Source organism: Anas acuta, chromosome 9 (assembly GCF_963932015.1).
Source record: "Anas acuta chromosome 9, bAnaAcu1.1, whole genome shotgun sequence".
NCBI classification, from domain to species: Eukaryota; Metazoa; Chordata; class Aves; order Anseriformes; family Anatidae; genus Anas; species Anas acuta.
In genome coordinates, this window is record NC_088987.1 from 24,008,156 (window position 1) to 24,031,852 (window position 23,697).

A 23,697-nucleotide genomic window follows, 5' to 3' on the forward strand; every position below is an offset into this window, starting at 1 on the left:
GGGCCGGCCCCAGGAGTTAACCCCCTGCTGCTCTGCACCTCGGCTGCGCTGCGCTGGGTTACGTTTACCGAGTGCACCCCGCAGGTCTTCAGCTGGACGCCAGATGTTGAAGGGTTTCTAAAAGGAATGGCTTGAGTGCCGCTGCAAAGTTCCTTCAGGGGGTCACCGGCTCTCAGGGAAGCAGTGTTTAAAACTAAGTCCTCCTCACAGCGGCACCAAATGGGGAAAAAAACAAACACACACACACACACACACACACACACACACGAGCAGGTGGGTGGTAAAGCCAAGGAGCAAACTGCACCAGCTTCCCTTTTGTTAATAAGTTGTTATTTGTCACAAAAAAATTATATATAATTAGATTAAATCCTCATTTGCAGCAATGCTCCTGTGCTACTACCTTCCTTCACACAGAGAATTGCGTTCGAAGTTTATTTTAAAATAAAGTTAATGACAGAAACGTTCTCTCTTCACCCTTAACCGGGGGGGTGCGGGAGGTTGTTGTTAAACAGGAGCGACCGGAGACGTTCTCAGTTAAGCAATAAAATTCGGGATGCAGAACCCCAAACTAACATCAGCAGAATTTAGTCTTATCAGTTTAATTAGAACAATTAATCAGTTTTAACTCCTTGCTTAATTAGAATAGGAAAAATAAAAGAAAAAAAAATCTTTTTCCCTTGCAACTTTAATTTGGCCCCTTCACAAAAAGTTGCATTGTGGAAACAAAAGGATGGGTAAGTCTCATGTTATTGTATCTTTAAACCAGGAGTATTTATAGCAGCAAGAGCCACATAAGGATAGGCTCTCCACATCACCCGGGCACTCACAGAGGTCACTGGGACAAAGGTGCAGACCACAGGGGAGCTGAAGGTGTATAAAATAGAAACCTAGAAATGCTGCTTTAGCTCTCCTCCCTAAAGAACGACTCATTAGCAAGTCTTGGACTTGTCTTTCATACAGAAAATAAAGGACTTTTAGAGAGTAAGTATCTAAGATAAACAGAAAGCTAATAGATACACGTCAGAGAAAGGTATCTGATGCACTATATCTGATCAAGACTAAATTTCTTTCCAACTATTAAGTTTTCATTTTGTTTGGTAATTATTCCAAACTTCCAAATAAAACTCCCAAAGTAAAATTCAACATATGCAACTGGTAAAGACTAAAAACTCTTTACAAACATTCAAAAACTAACCAGAGTTAAACAAAATAGGAAAAATGCATCTAGATGTCTTTGATGTTTTTAGTGTATCAATGTAAGTGGAGCCTAGCTCCCTGCAAAATGAAGCAAAACTTCACAAAGAAGAAAGAGATGCAAGTTACTTTTTTCTTTCACAAGCTCTGTATTTGTTACATGTAACACATACCCCTCTGATTCACTGTATTGCATGGAAATAACCGTAACCGATTCTTCATGCAAATCAGTCTCAGTTTAACATACTAATAATAACTTAGATGCATCTTGAAAAGAACCACTATTTATATTTTGGAAAGAAGATAACATGAACCAACTTGCATAGTTGCAGGCAATGCATAATCTGAGTTATATAGCATGTATAAGAGAATTGCTCAATTTATAAAAGATGCTTATGAAATACTAATTTTATTTTTCTGGTTGCAATGTGATAAAAGAAACGCAACTAAGGAGGCAACAGATTTTTTTTCAGACATACAAAGCTTGTCCATACATGACTTATCTGGCACCAGCTTGTTATTTTGACATAAGTAATATTATTTCCAAACAGGCATTACTTGTCTACCCCAAATCTGTCACCCTCAGAGAAAAATCTGATTGCCTACATGGGTAAAAGCCCCAAGTTTATTTTAGCACAGACTAGAATCGTTCATTTGAAGTGAGGATGTACTGACACCCTTGAAAGCTGTTCTGTATTGCACAGCAACATGGATAGTACCTGCTACCATCTCAGTCTTCCTATTTAAATTGGAGCATGCATGTGCCATCTTTACTGTTTCAAAAGGCAGAGAATTTACACACCTGGAATCACATACCAATTACTGCAGCGGCAATTTCCCATATTTCTGCATCTTCTGTGATGAAATCTTCCGTTTCTTCAGTCTCTGTAAAGTGTGCTTGGTCCTATCTTTTACTGGAATATCAAATCAAATGAAGGACTGAAGACACTCTACAGACTCACCCAATGCTGTAGCAAAGGAAAGGAGTTGTTATTCCAAAGAGCAGAACATCAGGGACAACAAAATTATCTCTGGCAGTAATGACAAAACCTGCACCTTGAGGAATTTTTATGGAGTATTTGTAAAAAATGTCACCATGCTCAGCAACACATACACTTTTAGAGGAAAGCAAGCAAGAGGTTTTTTCCCCAGTTATCCAAATTAAAATAGGCCTTGAGAGCTGGCAGTGCTACACACCCAGTAGGCCTACTTACTAGAAAGAGAACATTATCTTCACATTTTCTTAGACCAGATTATTAATTAAACTATACAAATTATTAAATAAAATGTATTTGGAATAGTGTATATATATATATATATATTTAAGGTATTTTCAGGTGCATTTCTGTAGTCACTATTACATAGGAGCCTCTTCCCTAGGCTTCGAGTATGAATCAAATTTTGTCATTGGCAATGCTAACAGGATTTCAGCTGATTTCTACTGGAATGTAGAAAAGCAAGATGCAAAGCCTGTATGTAATTCATGCTTTTTTTCCCCCATTAGGTTCCCTTAATTATCTGCGTTTTGTAAAGACGCACATACATTTCCTTGTGCTTCAAACTGTTTTTCATTTTACCCATTTTCTTAGTTCTAGAATGTTAATAAGTTTTAAAATCAGGTAAATATTTACCTCAGTGTTTTGGTCAGTTTGCTTTTAAGAAAGAAACAGCCCACTAATTTCTCCTTGTCCACTGGTTATACAACCTACATAGGTGATACTTTAACCCTTGCCTGGAAAATTAACAGATGACCCAAAATGAAAAGCGATGAACTTTTGGCAAATTTTGCTGCAATAATTTACCATATGATAGTTCTTGGCAGTTCCTCCTGTCCTCCTGACAAAATTTACCACTCTCTTGAAGTCAACATACAATCACAATACATCAGTTAATCTAGCATTTTAGCTTCGTGATTGAGTTTTGGGCAGTGATGGGATGTCTCTTAAGCAGCTCCACTCTCGCTAAATAATCCTGCCCTCCCATGCAAACTGTTGTACCAATATAGCTGTTCTTGTGGCTCCATGGCGAACTGATCAGGCTGAAAAATAACATGGGAAAAGTTTCAATCAGATGAACTTCTTGATACATTTCATAATATGGTGATACAGAGTCTGGCACATTGAAGTGGGAACAAGTAACGAGTGACTGGTTAAGCCAGCCCTTTCACTAGAGAACTGCACATCAGAACTGTGCCCACGTACATCAGGTTTTGCATTCAAGTGCCTGAGTCACAGCAGTCCCTCCGTTCCACTGTCTCTGTGACAGAAGTAACCCTTGACAGAGAATGAGGTGGACCTTGGGACAAGATTTTAAGCCACCCACCTCTTAAATAATTTATTTACCAAAACAAGCGTAAAAATGGTATACTTGTTCTGTTAATGCCTCATTATTTGCCCGTGCTTTAAAACCTGCTTAAGCAATGCCTACATTTAGGCGTGTGCAATAGGTATATATGAGACAGTGTCTATCATCATCTGGGTGTCTCTTAAACTGTGTAGGCTGAAAATGACAGAACTGTGAAATGCCTTGAAAAAATAAGAAATTATGTGCATGTATGTGTGCACACCATTTCTACGTATCTATGAATAATCATTATTTGGACCTAGAAAGTCCAGGGCTGAGCAGCTCTTTAAAAGAACATTGATTTCAGAGTTTGGAAATTCAAATGAAAGACTAGAAATAAAGAGGAAAATGACCATCAGGGAAGCTTAAATTAGAACAACAAAATGGGTGGGCTGGAGGCTAGAGGGACAAAAAAATACTTAAGAACTGGTGCCTCAGTAAGACCTAGCCACTTAAAAAATGGAATAATAAAAAAAAAAAAAAAGGAAGCAAAAGGAAAAAAAAAAAAAAAAAACAAACACAAAAATCTGGAACCATCACAGAATGTTTTCAGTAAACTCAGAGGTTCCAGCAGTCTTCTATTTCCTCTAAGTTGCAATGACCGTTAGTGTTACAGCTGTTTCAAAGGAGTATGTACTGGAAGAAACGTCAGGAGCCAGCATTAAGTGTCACAGTCCTACCCCAAACTAGCACTAAATCTAAAGCATGCGTAAATTACGTCACATCACTCACTTGCACTGGAACCACAGTTGTTCTTGCTTCAACCTTCACCCCAACATGCTAAAGGCTTCTGACTTGGAATTCTATTGCTATTGTTAGTGGCACAGAAATCACATGTTGATTTTTGATTGCCAGCCTTTTTCTTTCTTTCCGTTACGCAGAATAGAGGTCTAAGGGTGATTATCAGCTTTCATAAAGCAAAATGCAGTAGGGCTTACTGACCAAGATTTACCAAAAAAAAAAAAAAGTTTTAATGAAAAATGTTTTCTCTGTTCTTTAAAAGAACAGGTTTATTGTTTGCACTTGGTTTGCAGACTAGCTCTGTTATCTTGGAGTCATATTATCTTTCAGAGCAGAAACAAAACAGGAAGTTTTTTGTAATTACAGACAAGTAAACACCCCCACAAGAACTGGCACCAATAAGGAACTGTTGGAACTATGGATTCTTTTGTTAATAAACAACAGCTACTTACCTCATGACATCTGATTCCTCCAAATACTTATCAGTTAGAGTCTCAATATTCATGGGTCCTCACACCTGAATTTGGATTCTTTTGGCCAAGAATTTGTATTCAGACTGCCCTTATGCCCTTGAGGTCAGTGTCCCTTTTCCAGAGACAGAAAGAGAAGAACATAACTGTCTCTCACTAGTAAGGAAAGCTGATTATGGAATACATATGGAGATCACATCTCAAAAGAAAAGAAAAAAGAAAGAGACAGAGATCCCTTACTATACATAACTATTCCTATATTGAGTTTCTTCACTCTTAAGGATCATCCATACAGTAGATCAGATGAACTAAACTAAACTGAACAAAAGTCACTTAATTTTTGAATGGGAGTGTCTATGCGAGATTTATTATGCACAAATTGGTATATTTTGAAGTTATCCCTTTACTTCTTTTCATTTTCTTTATATGACCTGAATGTATATACCAAGCCCTGACTGTTCTATACAGAGTACAGGTACACAAAGTTACACAGTTGATCACATTATGAGTATACTCCAATCTTTATACTATATTCATTTTAATCATGCTAATTCACATAATAATCTGCAAGAAGGAGAATAACACCTGTTGCTGTAGTAGGCAAAAGACAGATCCTAACCAAATTTGTAAGTCACAACCGAAGGTATTGAAAATTAACTGTCACGACTACAGTGTTCACTGTGCTTTAAAAGGGAACAAGAAAAGTTTGAACATAACCTTAGAGACAAAGAAATCCAACACATTATATATATATATATACACACACATATACACACAGTACAAAGGCAAAGGGATTTATTTTATTTACCCTCTCTAAAGTAAGATTAAAATCTAATAACATTAATTCGGCAGTTGTTTTAAAAACCTGCTATTATTATGGAGAAATCTAATTACAAAATAGAATTTGCCATTTCTTTCTCGAAGAAATTTAAACATATTACACTGTCTTAGTACAGTCTGCCATTATGTCTCAGTCAAAAGCCTTGTTACAAATGAGGTACCTATTCTTACTCTATTTTAGCAGAGATATCAGCATAATATTTTGCTCCAGATACACAACAGGGTTTCACATTAGGTTATCAAATACTTCCAGGTACCCATGATTCCTCCTATTTTTCAGCTGTCTTCACACCTTGATAAGAACCACTAAGAGTGAACTTGCTAGAAAGTAACCTTACTGCCTTTACTGAGCTTTATTTTATTTTTAATCTAACAGGTGACAGGTGCTAAAGAATTTTCAGAAGATCACCATCTAGTTAAACGCTTTTGACTGCAAACTGACCAACAGCCTTTTTAAGAAATTACGTATCTTTAACTGAATAGTAGTTGAAAGCCATCAAGAAATAGCTCACAGGAGGTGGGCAGTCGCTGCTTCTGAGAATCACAAAACTTGGGCTACGTGAATTTGTATCTTAAAATATTGGTTCGGAGCATACAGACGTTCCCATATAGTATTTGAAAATAAAACAGTGGAAATAAGTATTTTTTTTTTCAATATTTAATCCAAGCAGACACAGACACAGTTTATAAAATTATTCTATTGCATTAAAGTTTTATATAGCATTTAACTCTTATGAATGTTTTTCCTTCAGTGTATCATATATTCATATTTTAAAATATCTTTGCACAGTCCTTTGTGCAGCTACATGCTAAAAATCTGCAAATGCACACTAACACTAAACAGCACAAAAAATACATTCTGTATCCATTCATATGCAAATTTAAAACATTTCACTTGGCAGATAAACAATGAAAAGTTATTTTAAAAAAATCAGAAACTACAAAAATGCGCACATAAAAGTCTTCCCTTTTGGATTTTTAGTAAAATACTGCTCTGTATAAGATCTAATGAAAAATTCCAGTGCTTACAAAATACTTTATATCTATGAGTAAAACAAATGCTTAAATTTATACCTGTATGAATTAAACAATCACCTCATTAAAATATAAAACTGAAATTATAGGGGACATGGCATAGGTCAATGCGGATGTCACATGTACCAGGACATGTAGAACTGTAATTAACTGGGCACCAGGCAGTCAGTTTCACAGAATATATATACTAAAACCCAGGGACTAATACAATATGCAGCAGCTACGGAAATTAAGTGTTTAACCAGCTACATATATTAAATACAGCAATTCTACCACAAGAGAGGGAGGAGGTGTTAGTCTGAAAATAGGAAGTGAGTAATGAAAATTGCTGTTTTTACTGGTATTAGTGGTATAGTGTCCTTCATAACCTTTTTTCCTAAATCTGCATGAATTGGCTATCCAGCTATATCCAAATTCTGTATTTTAAATCTAATTTCAGAAGTAAAACCACAACACTTCAGCAATCATAATGACTTAGTCTTTTATGATGACACCTGTGGTGAAGTTTAAAGGAGACTGCAATGTGGAAGATCAGGTGATGCATTAGAATCTAATGCACTCTAATCTCCATCACAGTAATTTCTGAACAGATCTTGTCTCTGATGATCAGGCAATCCATATAGGATACAGGGGACTAACATCTGTCTCTCATAACAAAATTTCATATAAACACTTCTGAAATATCGGCATGTCAACATCCTATCAGTATCACATTGTTAATGACAATAAATCACCAAAATATACAACTTGTCCTTCATGGAACATGGCTTTAAAACTTCTTGAAACTACGTGGATATAAAGAAAACAACAAAATAAATGCATTTTTAAGACTGTATATAGACTATTCTACAAGACTTGTAATACTAAGTAAAATGAAGTAAAATTTCTTGGCCCTGTTTTTACCTCTATGACCCTTTTTATAGGGCTTACTGCTCGTTTTGAAGAAATTAATATTTAAAAATCCCATAAAATAATAATGTGAAAGTTGAACTGAAAGTCTACAGACTTGCAGATCCAATATGAAACCTGTTTAGAAGCAATAAAAATGAATCACAAGAATGTAATTTATTTCTAAACTGCTGGTTTTAAAGGAAAAATATTTTTCATCAAACAGATTAGAACTACGAAAAATGAAATCTAATAAATGTCAGTAAACAGCACCAACTGAGGCTTCAAATTCTTAAACTGAAGAATTCTCGTTAATGTAAGAACAATACACGTGGGTAAAAAAAAAAATAGTACAGGTACCTCTGAGCCTTCTTTTTTTTCTACATGAACTACACATAATGTAATTAGTTCTTATGACATAGCTCCCTCCAAGAACAAAAGTCAACTTTTTGTTATCGAACTAACTGTAATATGTTTCTAATAACATAATGACATGACAGTTTTGCTACATAGAACTTCTATCGCATAACCAAAAATAAATACTAAAAGTCACCTAGCCACAAAAAAAAACAACAAAAAAAAAACACCATATAGGAGGTTTCAGGGTACATTGGAGGGAAGGACTATGAGTAAGTGTAATTTTGACAGCCATACTACACAAATGGACATCTTTGAACTCTACTCATCTTATCAAATTTCAGGATATCACTGGCATTTTAGGGGGCTAGGTAGATATCCATGTTAATTTATCACCAGAAAACAAACGAATTGTCAGTGCTGCTAGCTTAAAAAAAAATAAAATAGAAAAGAAGTACTTTACCAGTGAGGTCTCTACTTTGTAACTATGTTTTTATTCAATACATCCTATAAATATATCTCCTGGAACGGATTCTGCATAAGCAACCACATCTTGACACTGTGTTGCAGAGATGTAACAATACCTGAATTTTGAAAGCTGTAAAATTGTTGCCCCCGGCATAAAACCTAGCAGTTCATAATTACAGCGAATTTGGCAGTTCTGCTGTAGCTAAGTTTTAATTCAGCTCAACAGGATCTGGAGATCCAATATGAAAACTGCACTTAAAATATTTATTCCTTTTTATCTTATTACACTATTTAAAAATAAGCTAGAATACAAAGTGTCATACTAAGCAATGTTTGATGCCCAACTTATTACTGCTCCATATCCCACTCAAAAAGCACAGTGATTCTGAATTAAGGTTGCCACTGTTATTGCTGCTTACCCAGTATAGTCTGTAAGCCACTGTTCAGAAACCTAGGCACAATGGATGGTATGGTAACCTTAACTCAGCATTTCCTGCCTTTTCCTGATTTAAGTCAAAATAATTAAAGTTTTAACATCATTTTCTGTTTTTGTAACAACCTGAAATTCATAGCAAATAAAATGTATTTTGTTCTATACTAAAGGTAAAGTGGCTGGTCTTTTTAATAGAGCTTTCTGATTTTTTTAAATGATATAACATAACAGTGGGGGAAGAGTTAAAAATAAAATACACCTAGCTACCATATTTATTCTGAAGATTTTGGTGCGCCAAAATTGACAGCCAGCTTTCTTGGCTTTCGCTTGCTGGAAGTGTTTGGTGTTGATTTGTTATGAGGAACACTTGGAGTAGCCACATTGTCTTGAAATGAAACAGTGGATTGAGCAGCTTGAGGAGATTTTAAAGGAGCTGAAGAGCTATCTTGCTGAATGTGGTCAGAAGACACTGGCTGTTCATTCTTTAGTGGTGCAGCTTGAGGGGAACTCTGAAACTCCTTGAGCTCAAAGTTTTTCTTGCTAGCAGCCCTTTTTTTAGTTACCTTTAAATTAAATAAATATTATTTAACAAATTGCATTCTTAAAAAACCTGCAAATATTCCACTACTAGAAAACATGCACATAAATTTTAAAAACAAGTTTCTAACACTAGACAGTGCTTGACAGAGGAAGTGTCATTGTATTCACCACATAGGTACATTTTTACATATAGAATATTAAGACAAACCTGCCAAACTCACCTGCAGAGGTATGAACTGGTTGTGAGAGCCAACTGGTATAGTTCCTGCAAGAGACATGTTTCCTGGATAGGAACCAGGATAATAATGTTTGCCATGAATAGGCACTGGAGCTCCCCAGGACACTGGACCAAACATGTGGGATGACGGAGGCATCATATTAGCTGTGAAAATTAACAACTTTTAGCAATCTTTTTTCTCATGAAGAGCAGACCAACTCACCAAAACACAAAGTCCCCTAATGACATTTGTCTACACATTATTTTTCCAATAATGCCTTATTTTCTTCCTATTTGTTTGAAAACAATTAAGTATTTATAATTAAAACACACACACAAAAATAAATCAACCACCAAACGGTTCTGCTTTTACAGAACTTCACCTAGATGACAGCACTCTTAAGAGCACTAAGTCACTATGTCATTGTATCCGCATTTCAGAGTGCACATAAGTTTGTTTGGATCTTCGCATCCTTATCTAAGTGAACTGTACTTGTCAGGGGAAGTTCAGATTGGTTATTAGGAAAAAGCTCTTCACCAAGAGGGGTGCTGGGCACTGGAACAAGCTCCTCAAGGAAGTGGTCATGGCACCAAACCTGCCAGAGTTCAAGAAGCATTTGGACAATGCTGTTAAACATATATGGTTTGACTTCCAGGTAGTCCTGTGTGGAGCCTGGAGTTGCACTCACTTAAACTTGTTCAACCCTTTCAACTTGGGATGTTCCATGATTCTGTCCTTTGGGAAGAAGTCAACAACAGAGAAACACTCCAGGGTGGAAAGATGTAGCAGCTGGTGTGTGGGTTACTAGGATACTACTGTTGTGTTGACTAATTACTAGCAGTGAACATGAGCTTGACTAGAAGACAAAATAGATGAGAACCAAAAAAAGCCACCAGGATTTTTAATAATTTTGTTATTTATCAGGGAAACATTTTGCAGTGTACAATGCACCACTTCACTGAAATCTGATTCTGAACAAATAAAATCACTAATGCCTGGATAACCATATACTTGGAAAACAATAAACCCAAGTAAAATAAAAGAAAAAAATCAAGGAAGAGATTTCTCCTCAATCCTGGACTGGGACTATCAGCATTGACCTGGTTACTGCTGTTTTGAAGGAAAAAAGACAACTAACACTGAATGGACATATACATTATTGAGGAAAAGAAAGAAGAAAGTAATTGGGAAATATGTGATTCTCTGTATTGAATTAATTTACATATTGACAAGAAGAGGTTCATGCACTGTTTTCAAAGCCTTTCAGAGGCACAACTGCATACAGGAAGACCAAAAAATAGCACTTTCTGAAAGGCACCCATTTCCATGTAAAGAACAATTACAGCTACAGGCAACCATGACAAGTATTTGAATTGTGCACTCATCAAATGCTTACCAGGGGGTTGTGTAAAGACTGGAGGAATAGGTCCAGGTGGTACATGAACTCCCAGTGGCTGATAATTTGGAAACACAGGTGGAGGGGGAGGTGGAGGCAAAGTGAAGTTCACTCCTATAGAGCTCTTTAAAGAAGCAAATGATGGATTACAGACAGACCCATTGCAAGAGAGACAAACATTTTAGAAGATAGTTTGCTGTCCTCACCAAACGCTGTAAAGCAAAAAGAGCAGCTTTCTCCTTTGCTTCAGCTTCAGAATGACACTGCGGTCCATGAACCAACAATCCATTTGATAATTTTATGTGACAAACTGTCATAGTCTAGAAAAATGAGAGAAGATTTTTGAAGGAATTTGTACTGCAAACAAATTGCAAGACAGAAACAAGGTTTTTATTGTATTTTTGCTTTGAAAAAAACGGAGGGAACTAAAGCATCTAAAGTTTATTTTTAGAGGCTTTTCCGTACTGAGTTCACATGTTTAATAAAGAACAATGGAAAGAAAGCTGAGAACTTTAACTTTTGCAGAAAACAAGCCTCACCTGTGGTGTTTTTACAAAAGAGAAATCTGGTTGCGACATTCCAACAAGAGAACAAATACGCGAAAGTTCAGAAACAGGAGTAGACATTGCAGGCTGTGGACCGACAAAAGGGTGACCTCCAGTTTCTAGTGCTGGTGTATTCTGAACGCCTCCAGTACTATGAGGCTTGTTCATATAAGCAGCTGACCAGATTGGAAAAAAAAAAAAGAACAAGAAGTTATATCACACATTTCCTGTAGTCAAAGAATAGCAACTTTGTTAGCAAGAGAAGATGAAACATTTTTTTCTTGTATTTTTGTATCTGATCAAAAAAAATAGACTAGGTGTTAAGAGATTCTCAGTTCTAAATAAAGAAGTACAACACAAAAATACAGACACTTTATTATTTTATTCTGAAAATGAGTTTGGATCTTTGCATCCTTACTGAAGAGAACCGTATTTGTCAGGAGAGGTTCAGATTGGTTATTAGGAAAAAGCTCTTCACTGAGAGAAAACTGAACCATTAGCTAAGTATGTTCTGAACTGTCACAAGGTGAAGCTCTGAGCTATGTTGATGTATAAACATACCCATTTTTTTTGGTTGTCTATATTGCAAAGCAGCTCCATGGCAATCCTGTCTACTTGGGGGAGCAGGAACATCACTAACTTGGGATTTCACTTCATTCCTCATTTCCACATCAGAGCCGTCTATCTTTAAAATTTCTTTGAGCATCTGTGTTCCTTTCTTTAAAAAGAAAATAAACCATTTAGGGATGTGACTGTGTTAGATGAAGCTACCTTCCTACTTAACTCTGAACATCGTAATTGGAAACAAAGTCTGCATTTTTCTTTTCCCATCAGTTACATTTTTATCAAAGCACAGTTAACAGCACCTTAGCATAAACAATGTGTTTGTTAATTTTCTTTGAGAATAGCTAATTAAAAGCCCATCAATATGCTTAAAAAGACTGTATGAGGTTTCACTGAGTTTCCTTAAATAGAAACATTGATGCTAAGATAGCAGATGTTAAATTGCTACGCAATGATTCCTACAGTATACAGACCATAGCAAATGATTGTGGTGACAGATGTTCTTCATTTGTAGCTCTTGCTTCCTTGGAGTAAGTCTGCACTTCATTTTCTTTGGAAATTTTCAAAGAAGCTAGAAGACTTTCAAGATCATTGTCCTTCTTAAAACAAATTAAAAAAAGTCATCAACTTAGTATATTATAAACAGATGCAAGAGAAAAGGTATACTAGTTTGAAATTGATATTATGCTCATTCAGGCTTTTTTTTCCCCCCTCTGAGTTTGGACAGACGACAGCAAGTCTTGTTAGAGTGTGAACAGATATCCAAAGACCGTACCAATTTTTGTGCATGAAGTACAAGTAGTGACATATGAAAAACTGATTTAAACAGTAACCAAAGCTATTCCACTTTGTCTTGTATCTGTTAAAAACATGAATTTGCACAGAAGTAAACAGGAATAAAGTCGGTTAGAAACTGATGTTATTCAAGACGCACAAGGAAATCAACAACTAGATCCTACCTTTCCACCTGTACATGGACCATCAACTGCTGCCTTCTGAGTGACATTGGGACTTTCATTTCTCTTCAGAAGTTTGACATTATATTTATTTACACCTGCAAAATTCTGAATAATACTGCAGCATTTATTATTGAACACTAATGTGCCATTACTCATTATGATGCAAACAAATTAGAAATGCAGCTGTAAATAGATTTCACAAGCTAACATTCTTAAAGCATTTCAGTAAAATGTGTTTTCCCATTACAATAAAGTTTTTAGAGTTTGAGAGGAATAGAAAAAATGTTTAGTATCATTGTTACATTCTAAAGCTCTTTTTCTAATTTTCTGTAAAATAACTCTAAAAAATCTCCAAAATAAAGTTTACATACTAAAAGAATCAACTAATATGCCCATTAAAAAGAAATCTAAAATGATTAATGTGATCAGAGTAAAATGAAAAGAGAAATTACCTGTTTGTTTGGTACTTTATTATGGGGTTGATTTTCACCTCTTGTCACTTTGGAATCTTCTTTAACTATAAATAAATCAAGAATAAGAATGATTACATTATTTTAAAATGCTCTTAAAAACCATAATAATAAACAAGATTTTAAAAAGCAAACAAAAATAAAACAAGCCCAAAAAACTCCATACAAGTACAGTCATGTTAATTTGAATGTTTGCAACAAATGTCTTTAATTCTTACTTTATAGATCATTTGGCACATTCTTTTCTTGTAGTATAAAATATATAAAAGCATGTATGATAATATATCTAATTTTATATTCTACCAACACGATTGCAAGCAAATTTTCAAAGCCAAGATTACTATTATTTTGCTGAGATTTCAAAGCCAAGATTTGTATTATTTTATTATTAGTTTGTTTGTGTTTTTTTTTTTTTTTTTTTTTTTTTTTTTTTTTTTTTTTTTTTTTTTTTTTTAAGGTCAGGTGTGTGGAAAGTCAATATAGTGAAAAACAACTTGTTTAAAACGGTTTGGGCTTAAGCATAAAATGGCTTCATATACACACCAGAAACAGTATTTTACAATACCATATGCCATGTAGCGCTCATTTAACTATAATGTACTATTATTTTCCGTGAGTAACTACGAAGAAACAACAGCCTTCTCAATGAAGATGACATAAAGCAGTAAGTTCTCTCAAAGTTTTTAGTTCCAGTACTTACATTTTTTATATGGCTCCTGTTTTCTTTGCTGACCTTTAAAGCTGCTGTCATTGAAGACTGGCTTACAGAACTGATTACTAGTTCCCAGCTTGATTTCCTGAGGTAGAACTGCACCCTAGAGTTTCAAACATCAAACCTTAACCAGGAAACTACATATCTATAACTTAAATAAATATTCCAACCCTTTATTATTACCTCTTCCCAGAGCTATGCACACCTTCTATAACAATACTTTGATCCACAAAACTTATTTGCATCACTAACTAGGAAGTTTTCTGACACAAACCAATGTACAGAATTAAGCACCTTCATGTTTTGAATCCTGGGATCTGTTTAAAGCTTATATACTAACCTTCTCATGTATGTTTTGCTGAGTGTGGTAAGACTTCCCAGAAACCTGCAATGATTGCCATATACTGCAGAATTCATCATCTTGCTTACTTTGTGCCTGACAAAATAAGAAACAATTTCCCAACAAGCTCAGCAGCTATAAACTCTACTTTTGAACAGCTAATCAAACACAAAGACATTCCAAAAATGCGAAGGCCCAAGTTTAACAATACTCAGACAAGAGAACTTTTCGAACTGACATTAGTAAAACTTGCAGGTATTCAGTTTACAAAATGGGCCATGATGTATTTATGTTTTTTCTTTTTCTTTTTTTTTTTTCAATGAATCACCCTTCACTTGTAATGAGCTTAGTTTTTGAGATGTCGTTTGTTCACTTACAATTTTCAGAAGTTATTAACATAGAAAAGAGTACCGACTACAACTGAACTCAGATGATAATTCAAAATGATTTCAAAAGCATGCTCATACACTGCCAATATCCTTTAATTTTATAATTACTGACTTAGTTTGGAAGGTCTTATTAGGCACAATTGCTTCATAACATTAGAAGTATGTTACTACAGAACTGACAGCTAGCCATATAAACAATAGTTCTTTAGAAAATCTAGAATGTCAATGAGATAACACAGGATTTTACACTCAGTTCACCAACTGAGAGAAGTTCCACCCCAGTCTGCATCCGGATTAAAACAGCATGATTTTCTTAAATAAGGTATCTGTAAATCATGAAAAAATGATACCCACTGTAAATAGTGGGCCAAAATACTAAATGAATCAAGACACTCACTTTGTTTTTCTGATTGCCACTCAAAAATGATCCTTTGTGGGGTGAGTTGGAGGTACCCTGATTTTCAGCCCTGAGATTGTAATGCTGTCTTCCATTCAGTTGCTAAATCAGTGAGAGAAAAAGCAAACATACACAAGCCTAAATTTTCTTTTGTACAGTACTCTTTCTTCTATAGATTTAGAAAATATGACACAATCTTTTTTCACCACATATAGCAATGTAAATGTTACTCATTACATTTTTTTTTTTTTTTTTTTTTTAAAGAAGTCACTGGTTAGAGGCTGAAAATTAACTAACCTGAGGAGAACCCCAATTCACCTGTCATTTTTCCTGCTATATTATATTTCCAAGTAAATCAAAACTAGTAAGAAAATCATGCCTTGTCTTTCTGAGCACAGATACAAGCATAGCCTACAGGAAACATCACTTGGAACAGAGCATTAAGGAAATAATACCATCTCCACTAAACCCATCTATTTGTTGACACCACTGCCATGTCACTGCTATAAATATTTGTCTTTGGGAAATCTTACTGGAGCTACTCAAATAAAGCAAAATAACTGCATATAAGGAACTTTTAGTCTTTTTCATTATTAGATTAAATCGTTTCTTCAATATAAAAGTTATCCTACTCCTAATAAAACCAAAATTTAGAAAGTACCATTAAGGATAACAACCACGGTTGTAATTCAGCTTCTACAGAAAAACATTTCAGTACAGATAAAGTTAAATCTTACTTGAGTAGGAACAAAAAGGGAGCGAGGAGAATGGTTGAGGCCTCCCAGATGCACTTTTTGTGAGCATACAGATGACAGATCAGATGCATATGAGTTGTAGTTATTTGCGGCTGGCTGAGGTTTAACTATGGCTGTCAGTTTTTGATTTCCCATTTCTGACCGACTACCATGAGACAGGTTAATTAAGGCACTTGATGGCAGACGATAACCTCTGGCGGGTGAGCACCTGAAAAAAAGCAAATTTAACAGTTGCTTCATGTAGTCGAATTGGTGGCATTTCAGTACATCTGATTTAATAATACTGTTGCCTTTTCCATGCCAAAAGACAATGATTTATGTTTGAACAGCAGAGGTTGAAAACCATATCCAATACTGAAATCTAGTGCCATTACACACAGCATTAATCCCATTGTGTTCCTCTTTGGCCTCCAGCTTTCAAAACTGCAAGACAACAATAATTATTCCTACTGTTTGAGTTTATACCGCACCTTTCAGTGCTGGACTCAAAGAAATTTTGAAGATAAAAGTGAATTGTTATAGCATAATTCTGTAGTAAGTATTTCTGTAAAAAAAAAAAAACACAAAATAATATTTTCTTTTCTAAGGTGAAAACTGAAGACACTGGAAGAATTACAAATTGAAGTTAAGTATCATTTAGTCAGTTTTGTATCTTCCTTCACGATTCTAAATAGTGAAGAGAATCTGTGTTACAGGACATGCCCTTGAAATGAATAGGATTGTATTATGCTTGCTAAACAGAGGAAATAAACAAGATTCTCTTCTTACCCGTCTTTAAAAAAGTTGACCTATCTAAACACAACAGTACAATAAAGCCTACTAGATAAACTAATGCCCTTAGAAGCTCACCTGTTTACTTAAATACAGACAAGTTATCACACACTAAAACAAACACATTAACCATGCCTCCATCTCCTGAGGAATAGTCAACGTTTTTAACATCGGTTAGTTAAATGTTTAAGTACCATTTATTAGTAGTCCAGAATTCCTCTTTCAGAGGAACAGATTACCATGTCTGCTTGCTCTTTTAAAAAATCCGTCTGTTAGACATACTGATAATAACCTGTTTTACATGTGTTTTAGAAAGATATTTCAATCTAGTGCTGTAGTCTGTTGGCTCAGATTTGCCTTCTAAAAGGTAGTTGCTTCAAACTACGCAAAAAAGCATTTTCAAAATGTACCTCATAAATATTATCCCCACTCAAAGAGAAAAAGAAGCACAAAAGGAAAAAACAATTGATGAATACCACCAAGAAACAAAGCTTTTTTTTAAAAAAAGGCATCTAAAAACACTCAACCAAACCACAGGCCAACAATTTCATGTCATTTATACCAGAAGCATGAAATAACTATAAAAACCCCAACACAAACCTTATAGTTAGGCCTCCCAGGAATTCTTCATCAAACAAAACTTCGAAGAGAACATCTGTTTCTCTACTAGCTATAGAAAATGAAGTAAAATGTCATCCTATTTGTGACAGTAGCTGTTTTAATCTAAAATACATAATTATGTGTATTGGTTTTGCAATAAACAATGAAAAGAAACTTATTAGCTACTAAAGAAATTACTATTCCTTGATTTAGGAACTTTATTAACAGCAATTCAGAAATGCTTCCCAAGTCATGTATAGCTGTCCTTTTAAGTACACTCTGATCAGAAATACACCATGCATAATCACCTACCAAAATGCATAAACAATACTGCCCTTTAAAGCAGTATGTCACTGTTGTCAAAAACTGCCAGAAAAAAAGATGAAAGCCGTCTCTACATTCAGGCAATCAGAAACTGACTGCTTCAACATTACCTTCACTGATTATTTCTCACATAAGGATAGATTAATACCATAGGGACAATTTCTATTACTAGATCTCAAACTTTTACATCTGGCATGCTTAGACATCTGTTTGTTTACCTGAAATAGACTTATGGACAGTCTTCTTGTCAAGGAAGACATAAATCCTTGCCATTTAAGAGAATTGGAATATCACAGAAAAAAATCCAAATTCAAAATAAAGAGACAAATAGTATTTCATGGAATTTTACATTCAATGTGATGTTTCTTTTTTTTCCCCCCTACTTTTCTTTATTGTGTCCGTATCTTCTCTTAACGTAATTTAGTTCTTTATGCAGCCTGTGCTCTTTCACATTGATCTCTATTCCTCCTTCACGTTAAGAATGGACAAAGGGTAAGTTATTTCGTATTCAAAGTACAGCTGGCTAATGCATGAAATTGAAACAGACTATCTGTAGATTTATTTCACAACAGTAAATATATCACTAGTAGCTTCACGTTGCATATGCTTTACAGGTGAGAAATATTTGTGTACACAACCATTACACAAAAACACTTTTTCTGAAGACTGGTTTCATATCACTAGCTTAGCTATAATAGAGCTGTAATGCCGCAATTATGAAGAAAATATTACCTCCTTTAATTCCTATAATGGTACCTCGAAGACCAACAGGAACAGAAAAGTTCTCTCTCACATTGACAACACGATCAAACAGCTTATACTCCGCATCTCTGTCTGGAACAACCCCATTCTGTTGTTCTAAAGGCTGACAAGAATCAAAAGACTACATTAATATTTGTGAAAAAAAAAAAAAAAGGGATACAATCAAAATACATTTAAATTGTATCTGAAACCCACTATAAAACAATCTTTCTGGAAAAAAAAAAAAAAAAAAGATGAACATAGAATCCTTTCTCCCCAGACACCCAAATCAAAACAAGTCTTTTTTTTCTTGCAACTCTCACTCACAGCTTCTGCCTGAGAAACAGCATCATTGTGCATGATCCAATACAGACAAAGGGGATCGGTTCAGACAAACTAAAACCATCAAGTGTAACCTGCCTGTATCAGTAACATGGGTGGGTATCTGAGAAATATGATGCAGATGAGCAGCTGGTCATATGTCAACAACTGAACAAAAAGGAAAACAGGGAAGAGGAGATAAATGAAAAGTACATTCCATTTTGCCTTCATTATACAGCCAATGAGAACTGCAGGAGCATGGAAGTCTGAACGTTGAGAAGAACTGAACATCAATATAATGCGTGAATGAATTTGTAGTTAGCAGATATTCTATCCCTTCAGAGAGACTAACACTTTCAAATTGATTTTTAGAAGGCACCAGGAAACATTTTTTCCCATATTAATACTAACCTAAAATTCTGCCTTCTCAAAATTGAAAATGTGTAAAATAGATATGATCTGGGCAATGTAAACCAAAAAAAAAAAAAGAACAATAACAAAACCAACAAAATCCCACAACTTTTCATGTCACTTACTCTGTATAGCAAATGGGGTTTCACAGTTACTCGCACTTTCTTGTTGCTCTTTCTTTGCTAAAGGAGAGAAACAAAGTCATTAAAAACTAGTGTAGGAACCAGCACTAAATTTCAGGTGCAACAAATCACTTGAAGACATAATGTAGAATTATTTTGTTTCTTTTACACCATGAGAACTCATTATACTTCATGAAATGTAACTAAAAAGTTGACTAAATCCAGTTTTTAAAACATGACCGATTTCTTACTGAAAGAGCTTGTATTGTCCAACTAATTCCAAAATTCAAATCAATTTTATCAGTCTTTGCAAGTAGTTTCAAGGAAATCACTCCATCATTTCATGTGGCTTTGCCTTCAACTTTGGCTTTAGTAACTCCTCTCTTTGTCCCTTCTTTGCTCTGTGGCCTGGAGAAAATAACTTTCTAATTTTCCTCATTAAACAAATTTTCGCAGAAGAGAAACTGCAAGGGAAGAAGAGCTACAATTGCACTTGGAAACAGCACTACAGAAGTTCAGAACATATACTGATGACTGTTCTTTTCTGAAATCACCAAAAAGAGTTCAACGTGTAGAGTTGCTGCTGAATCACCTCAAAAACAGTGAGTCGATTAAAAAAAAAGTCCAATAATGAGATGAATCAATAACTGAATTCCAGTGACAATTTACATTGCAAATTCATCTTACCTTCCTTTTCTTTGGAATGATAACTGATCTTCCATGGTCTTATTCTAATGTAAGAACATGAAAAATAACGAGCAGCTACTTTTTGGTTCCCCATTGCTCACAGTGACATCAAGACATGTTCATACCTTGCATTTCTCTATTTCTTCTTCAATTTTCTCAACAATGGCTGCATCCAAAATTTGCAAGTCACAAGATGAGCGAGATAACGCAGAGACAGGATGTGCCTTTAACCAGGCAACAATTTCTTGAACTTTCTCAGCCCTACACAAAAGAGGACACAAATTACAACTATATAAACTAAACATTTTTATCAGGTTTCCAGTCAAGTATTATGACACAGGCATAATGCTTGTATACATTCAAAAATTAATGATCTAAGAGTGCTCTATGACTTCACAGAAGGGATCAAAAAAACAAATTATCTGAATTATGCTGTACTGTTTCAAAAACTATAACCTCAAGCTCTGTCTCAGCCAAAAAAAATAATCATGAAAAACAGAAATTATTTTAAAATATTCAGTAAGTTATGTTTTCATCCAACCATGTTCAGCTGTGATCTAAATTTCCAAGACCGACTATTTCTCACAGTATAGTAAAAAGGAACTTCAGAGCATGCCTCTACTGTAAAACGGAGCACAAACCTGAAGTTCTTATAAAAGAAGAGTCCCATGATGACATACACACCTGATACTGGCTTACCCACTTAGACCCATGAACAGGGTATGCTATGCAACAGAAGTTTCTTTTATGTTACTACATTGTATCTAGAACCAAGGTTGCTTCCTGTCTCCCATGAAACTGACTGAATGTATACTAAAATGTGCAAATTACTCAGAATTCTGCAGGTGTTATTTTTCAGATTCAAAGTGATCTTAAACACTTAAAATAATTACGTTTTCTCCAAAAACGATCTTTGGGTGGCTGTCAATATTTTGTAATAATGCATACTGAGGGTTACTTTAAACACAAGCATTATGAAGTAGCCACTGAAAATTCAATTACTCATTTATTGGAGTTGACATAGGAGTCTAACAGATTTAGACTTCACAACTGAAATGTACAGCATTCTGATAATTTTTTCACTGATCACTTAACAATCCTACTGCTCAAGGAACAGCATGGTTTCAGGTACTTAGCTGCCATCATGAATTTCGGTGCTGTCATCCTTACTGCTTATTCTAGAAGAAAAAAGGAGAGAGTGCTTACCCATTCTCATCCTCACCAGGCCAAATGTCATCTTCATAGAATATATCTTCCTGGCTATTCTTGGCTATATAATTAAACAACTCAGGAACTCTACAGAGCGAATAAAAGAGAAAAAGATTTTGTTTCATATCACGTAGATACACAAAAAAACTTTAACAAAACAAACTTCGATGGGCATCAAAATTTCTGGAGCCCATGCGGATTTTTTTTCTTCCACTTAAACTAATGCCTTACTGTTTACTTGTCAAATGTGAGCTGCTGACAAAATTCCAAAATATGCTTCACTTTGGAAGGAAAGACTAGTAGAAGAATATTGGAAGAAGAGAAATTTTATCAAGCCATCTCCAAAAGCAAGCTCATCATTTCTTAGAAGACTCAAATCTAGAGGACAAGCTCATGACTACGATGAACTTCAATAGTTTAGATGAACTTCAATATCTATCTACCTTTCTAAATACTCAGCAAGTAGTTGTTCTACTGCAGAAGAATACATCCATTCATTTCCGACTTTCTTAGTATAGCCAGGAACTTCTTCGTTTTTCTTATTAAACTTCAGGTTCAGCCCCACGTTTGCTTTGTGATCTCCATGAGGACTGGAAATAAGAAAAAGTTCATTAACTTGCAATAATGCACATGTTCACACACAACACATATATAAACCACATAAACATTAATCCTCATTCTTAAACCACGGAAGTTAAGTCCATTGTATAGTTTACATGTCAGCATTGCAACAACTGTGAATGTTACAGGGCAACAGCTGTGGTATGACAGCTGGCCACATGCATCCCCATTCCTTATTGCAGACCTTTAACCTTTTATTTAACCTTTTTCATTTAACCTTTCTCTCTTCACTGAGATCCCAATCTACTTGTCATTCACCATGACGTAGAACGATGTTTTTAAACATACACACATATTAGATCTCAAGTAGATGTTCAAATATCATATTTAGTAAGCTGTCCCAGGAAACCACAATTCAGAGAACTACAGAGTTTTCTTCCCTTATGGATTTTAATCAGCTTTAGTCTTAATTAACACAATTACTAAACGTAACCAAGTACAATTATTATTACTAGCAGTAATGATAAGTACAGTGAAATTAGATCCCAAGTCCGCTTCTTATTCTCAGTGTGGGAAAAGGAATGTCTGTTTTTTTTTTAGCCTACATAGAATGATTCGCACCAAATCAAAACTCACTTTTCCAGCTGGTTGCTAAGGTTTTCAATACAGTGTTGTTGGTGGCTTGTTTCACAAGACGTTTGTTAAAATGGACTTACTTTGAGGGCACTTTTAAAGAGTCCTATCTAAATAAATGCTTAACTGGAAAAAGTATTTTAGCTTAATGATCTGATTAGAAATGATTTAATGCTTAATATAAAACATAAATAATCACCATTTCCTTCAGTTTTGTCTGATGCAAAAAATACATTATTGTGAAAGTACCTAGAATCATGAACTCAGATATACAGCTACAATATAAAGCCAGGTGCCTGATTTCACGTACTGAGATTATCACCTCCTCTTTTAAAGAACATTCCTTAAAAACAAAGGCACAGAAGCTCTACATAATCAACGCAGATTTCTATTTTATATGGCCCAGAAGAGATCTATTCAGAACACGTTTTTCTCATGCACTGAGATGAATTTGAAACTATCTATATTGCAGAGGCTTCCCCACATTCTGGGATTCTTGTTTTCTTGTGCGATGACCCAATAAGGGTCATGTACAAGCTCTGTACATTAACTTACTTTTTCTTTGATCCTCTTCCAATAAAGATACTCCCTGTAAATCTGGAGACTAGATATCCACTTACTCCAAGACGGCTGGCCAAAATATATGCAGGATTGTATTTCACAGAGTATTTCTTTAAAACAAACAAACAAAAAATTGGCAATTCCTGAAGGATAAGGATTTACATACCAAGGGCAAATGAATAACATGGAAACATCTTTTAAAAATATTAACCAATGCAAAATACATTTAACATGGTATTTAAGCTTTTACTACAAAACCAGAAGTACTTACATGCTGATTCTGTATTAAAGGATCAAGCTGAGGTTCACAAGGAATATTGAAAACTACACGAATTCTACCTTCTGGGATCACATCACGTGAATCTTGAACCTTTGAGAGAAACACAATACATTAGAATTAAAAACAGCAGTCTTTGGATAATAGATCCTCAAGCGTATTTTATCAACAATTTTGCTGCAGTATGCAGAGATGCTTTAGTATCATCCTTCCTTGACCAACACTGCTTTGGCACAAAGGCAATCAAACAGCATTTAGTCAAAGGAATCCTTGACTGAAAGCGGTCCCAATTGGGACGTCTATGTATTGAAATTTATCCCAGATAATTAAAAAAATAATCCTCCATTCAAGCTATGCTACCTTACATCTGTCACGCCAGCAACAGAGATAGGGAAAGCAGAAGAACCTCTACGTTGACTAAACCA

General features: G+C 35.0%; 1 protein-coding gene across 6 annotated transcripts in view; it reads right to left on the minus strand.

Annotated features, from left to right (window-relative positions):
• XRN1 (5'-3' exoribonuclease 1) overlaps window positions 1–23,697 on the minus strand; it is a 45,486-nt gene that overhangs the window by 3,982 nt on the left and 17,807 nt on the right. The window contains exons 23-44 of one of the 6 annotated variants that reach the window (XR_011099198.1): window positions 23,267–23,365; window positions 22,990–23,105; window positions 21,684–21,830; window positions 21,238–21,327; window positions 20,157–20,292; window positions 19,348–19,404; window positions 18,482–18,614; window positions 17,426–17,495; window positions 16,037–16,262; window positions 15,300–15,401; window positions 14,514–14,609; window positions 14,162–14,276; window positions 13,444–13,508; window positions 12,992–13,096; window positions 12,506–12,631; window positions 12,030–12,186; window positions 11,463–11,644; window positions 11,130–11,243; window positions 10,924–11,047; window positions 9,531–9,691; window positions 1,997–4,863; window positions 69–200 (exon numbers count right to left, since the gene is read on the minus strand). Coding sequence is in view for 4 of the 6 variants with exons in the window: in XM_068691459.1 (XP_068547560.1) it covers window positions 9,042–9,332; window positions 9,531–9,691; window positions 10,924–11,047; window positions 11,130–11,243; window positions 11,463–11,644; window positions 12,030–12,186; window positions 12,506–12,631; window positions 12,992–13,096; window positions 13,444–13,508; window positions 14,162–14,276; window positions 14,514–14,609; window positions 15,300–15,401; window positions 16,037–16,262; window positions 17,426–17,495; window positions 18,482–18,614; window positions 19,348–19,404; window positions 20,157–20,292; window positions 21,238–21,327; window positions 21,684–21,830; window positions 22,990–23,105; window positions 23,267–23,365 (2,712 nt within the window). In the remaining 2 variants the exon portion in view is untranslated. Of the gene's footprint in view, window positions 1–68; window positions 201–1,462; window positions 4,864–5,526; window positions 9,333–9,530; window positions 9,692–10,923; window positions 11,048–11,129; window positions 11,244–11,462; window positions 11,645–12,029; window positions 12,187–12,505; window positions 12,632–12,991; window positions 13,097–13,443; window positions 13,509–14,161; window positions 14,277–14,513; window positions 14,610–15,299; window positions 15,402–16,036; window positions 16,263–17,425; window positions 17,496–18,481; window positions 18,615–19,347; window positions 19,405–20,156; window positions 20,293–21,237; window positions 21,328–21,683; window positions 21,831–22,989; window positions 23,106–23,266; window positions 23,366–23,697 lie in introns of those variants that run through there. The other 5 variants (XR_011099197.1, XM_068691462.1, XM_068691460.1 and 2 more) reach the window with 5 other exon arrangements.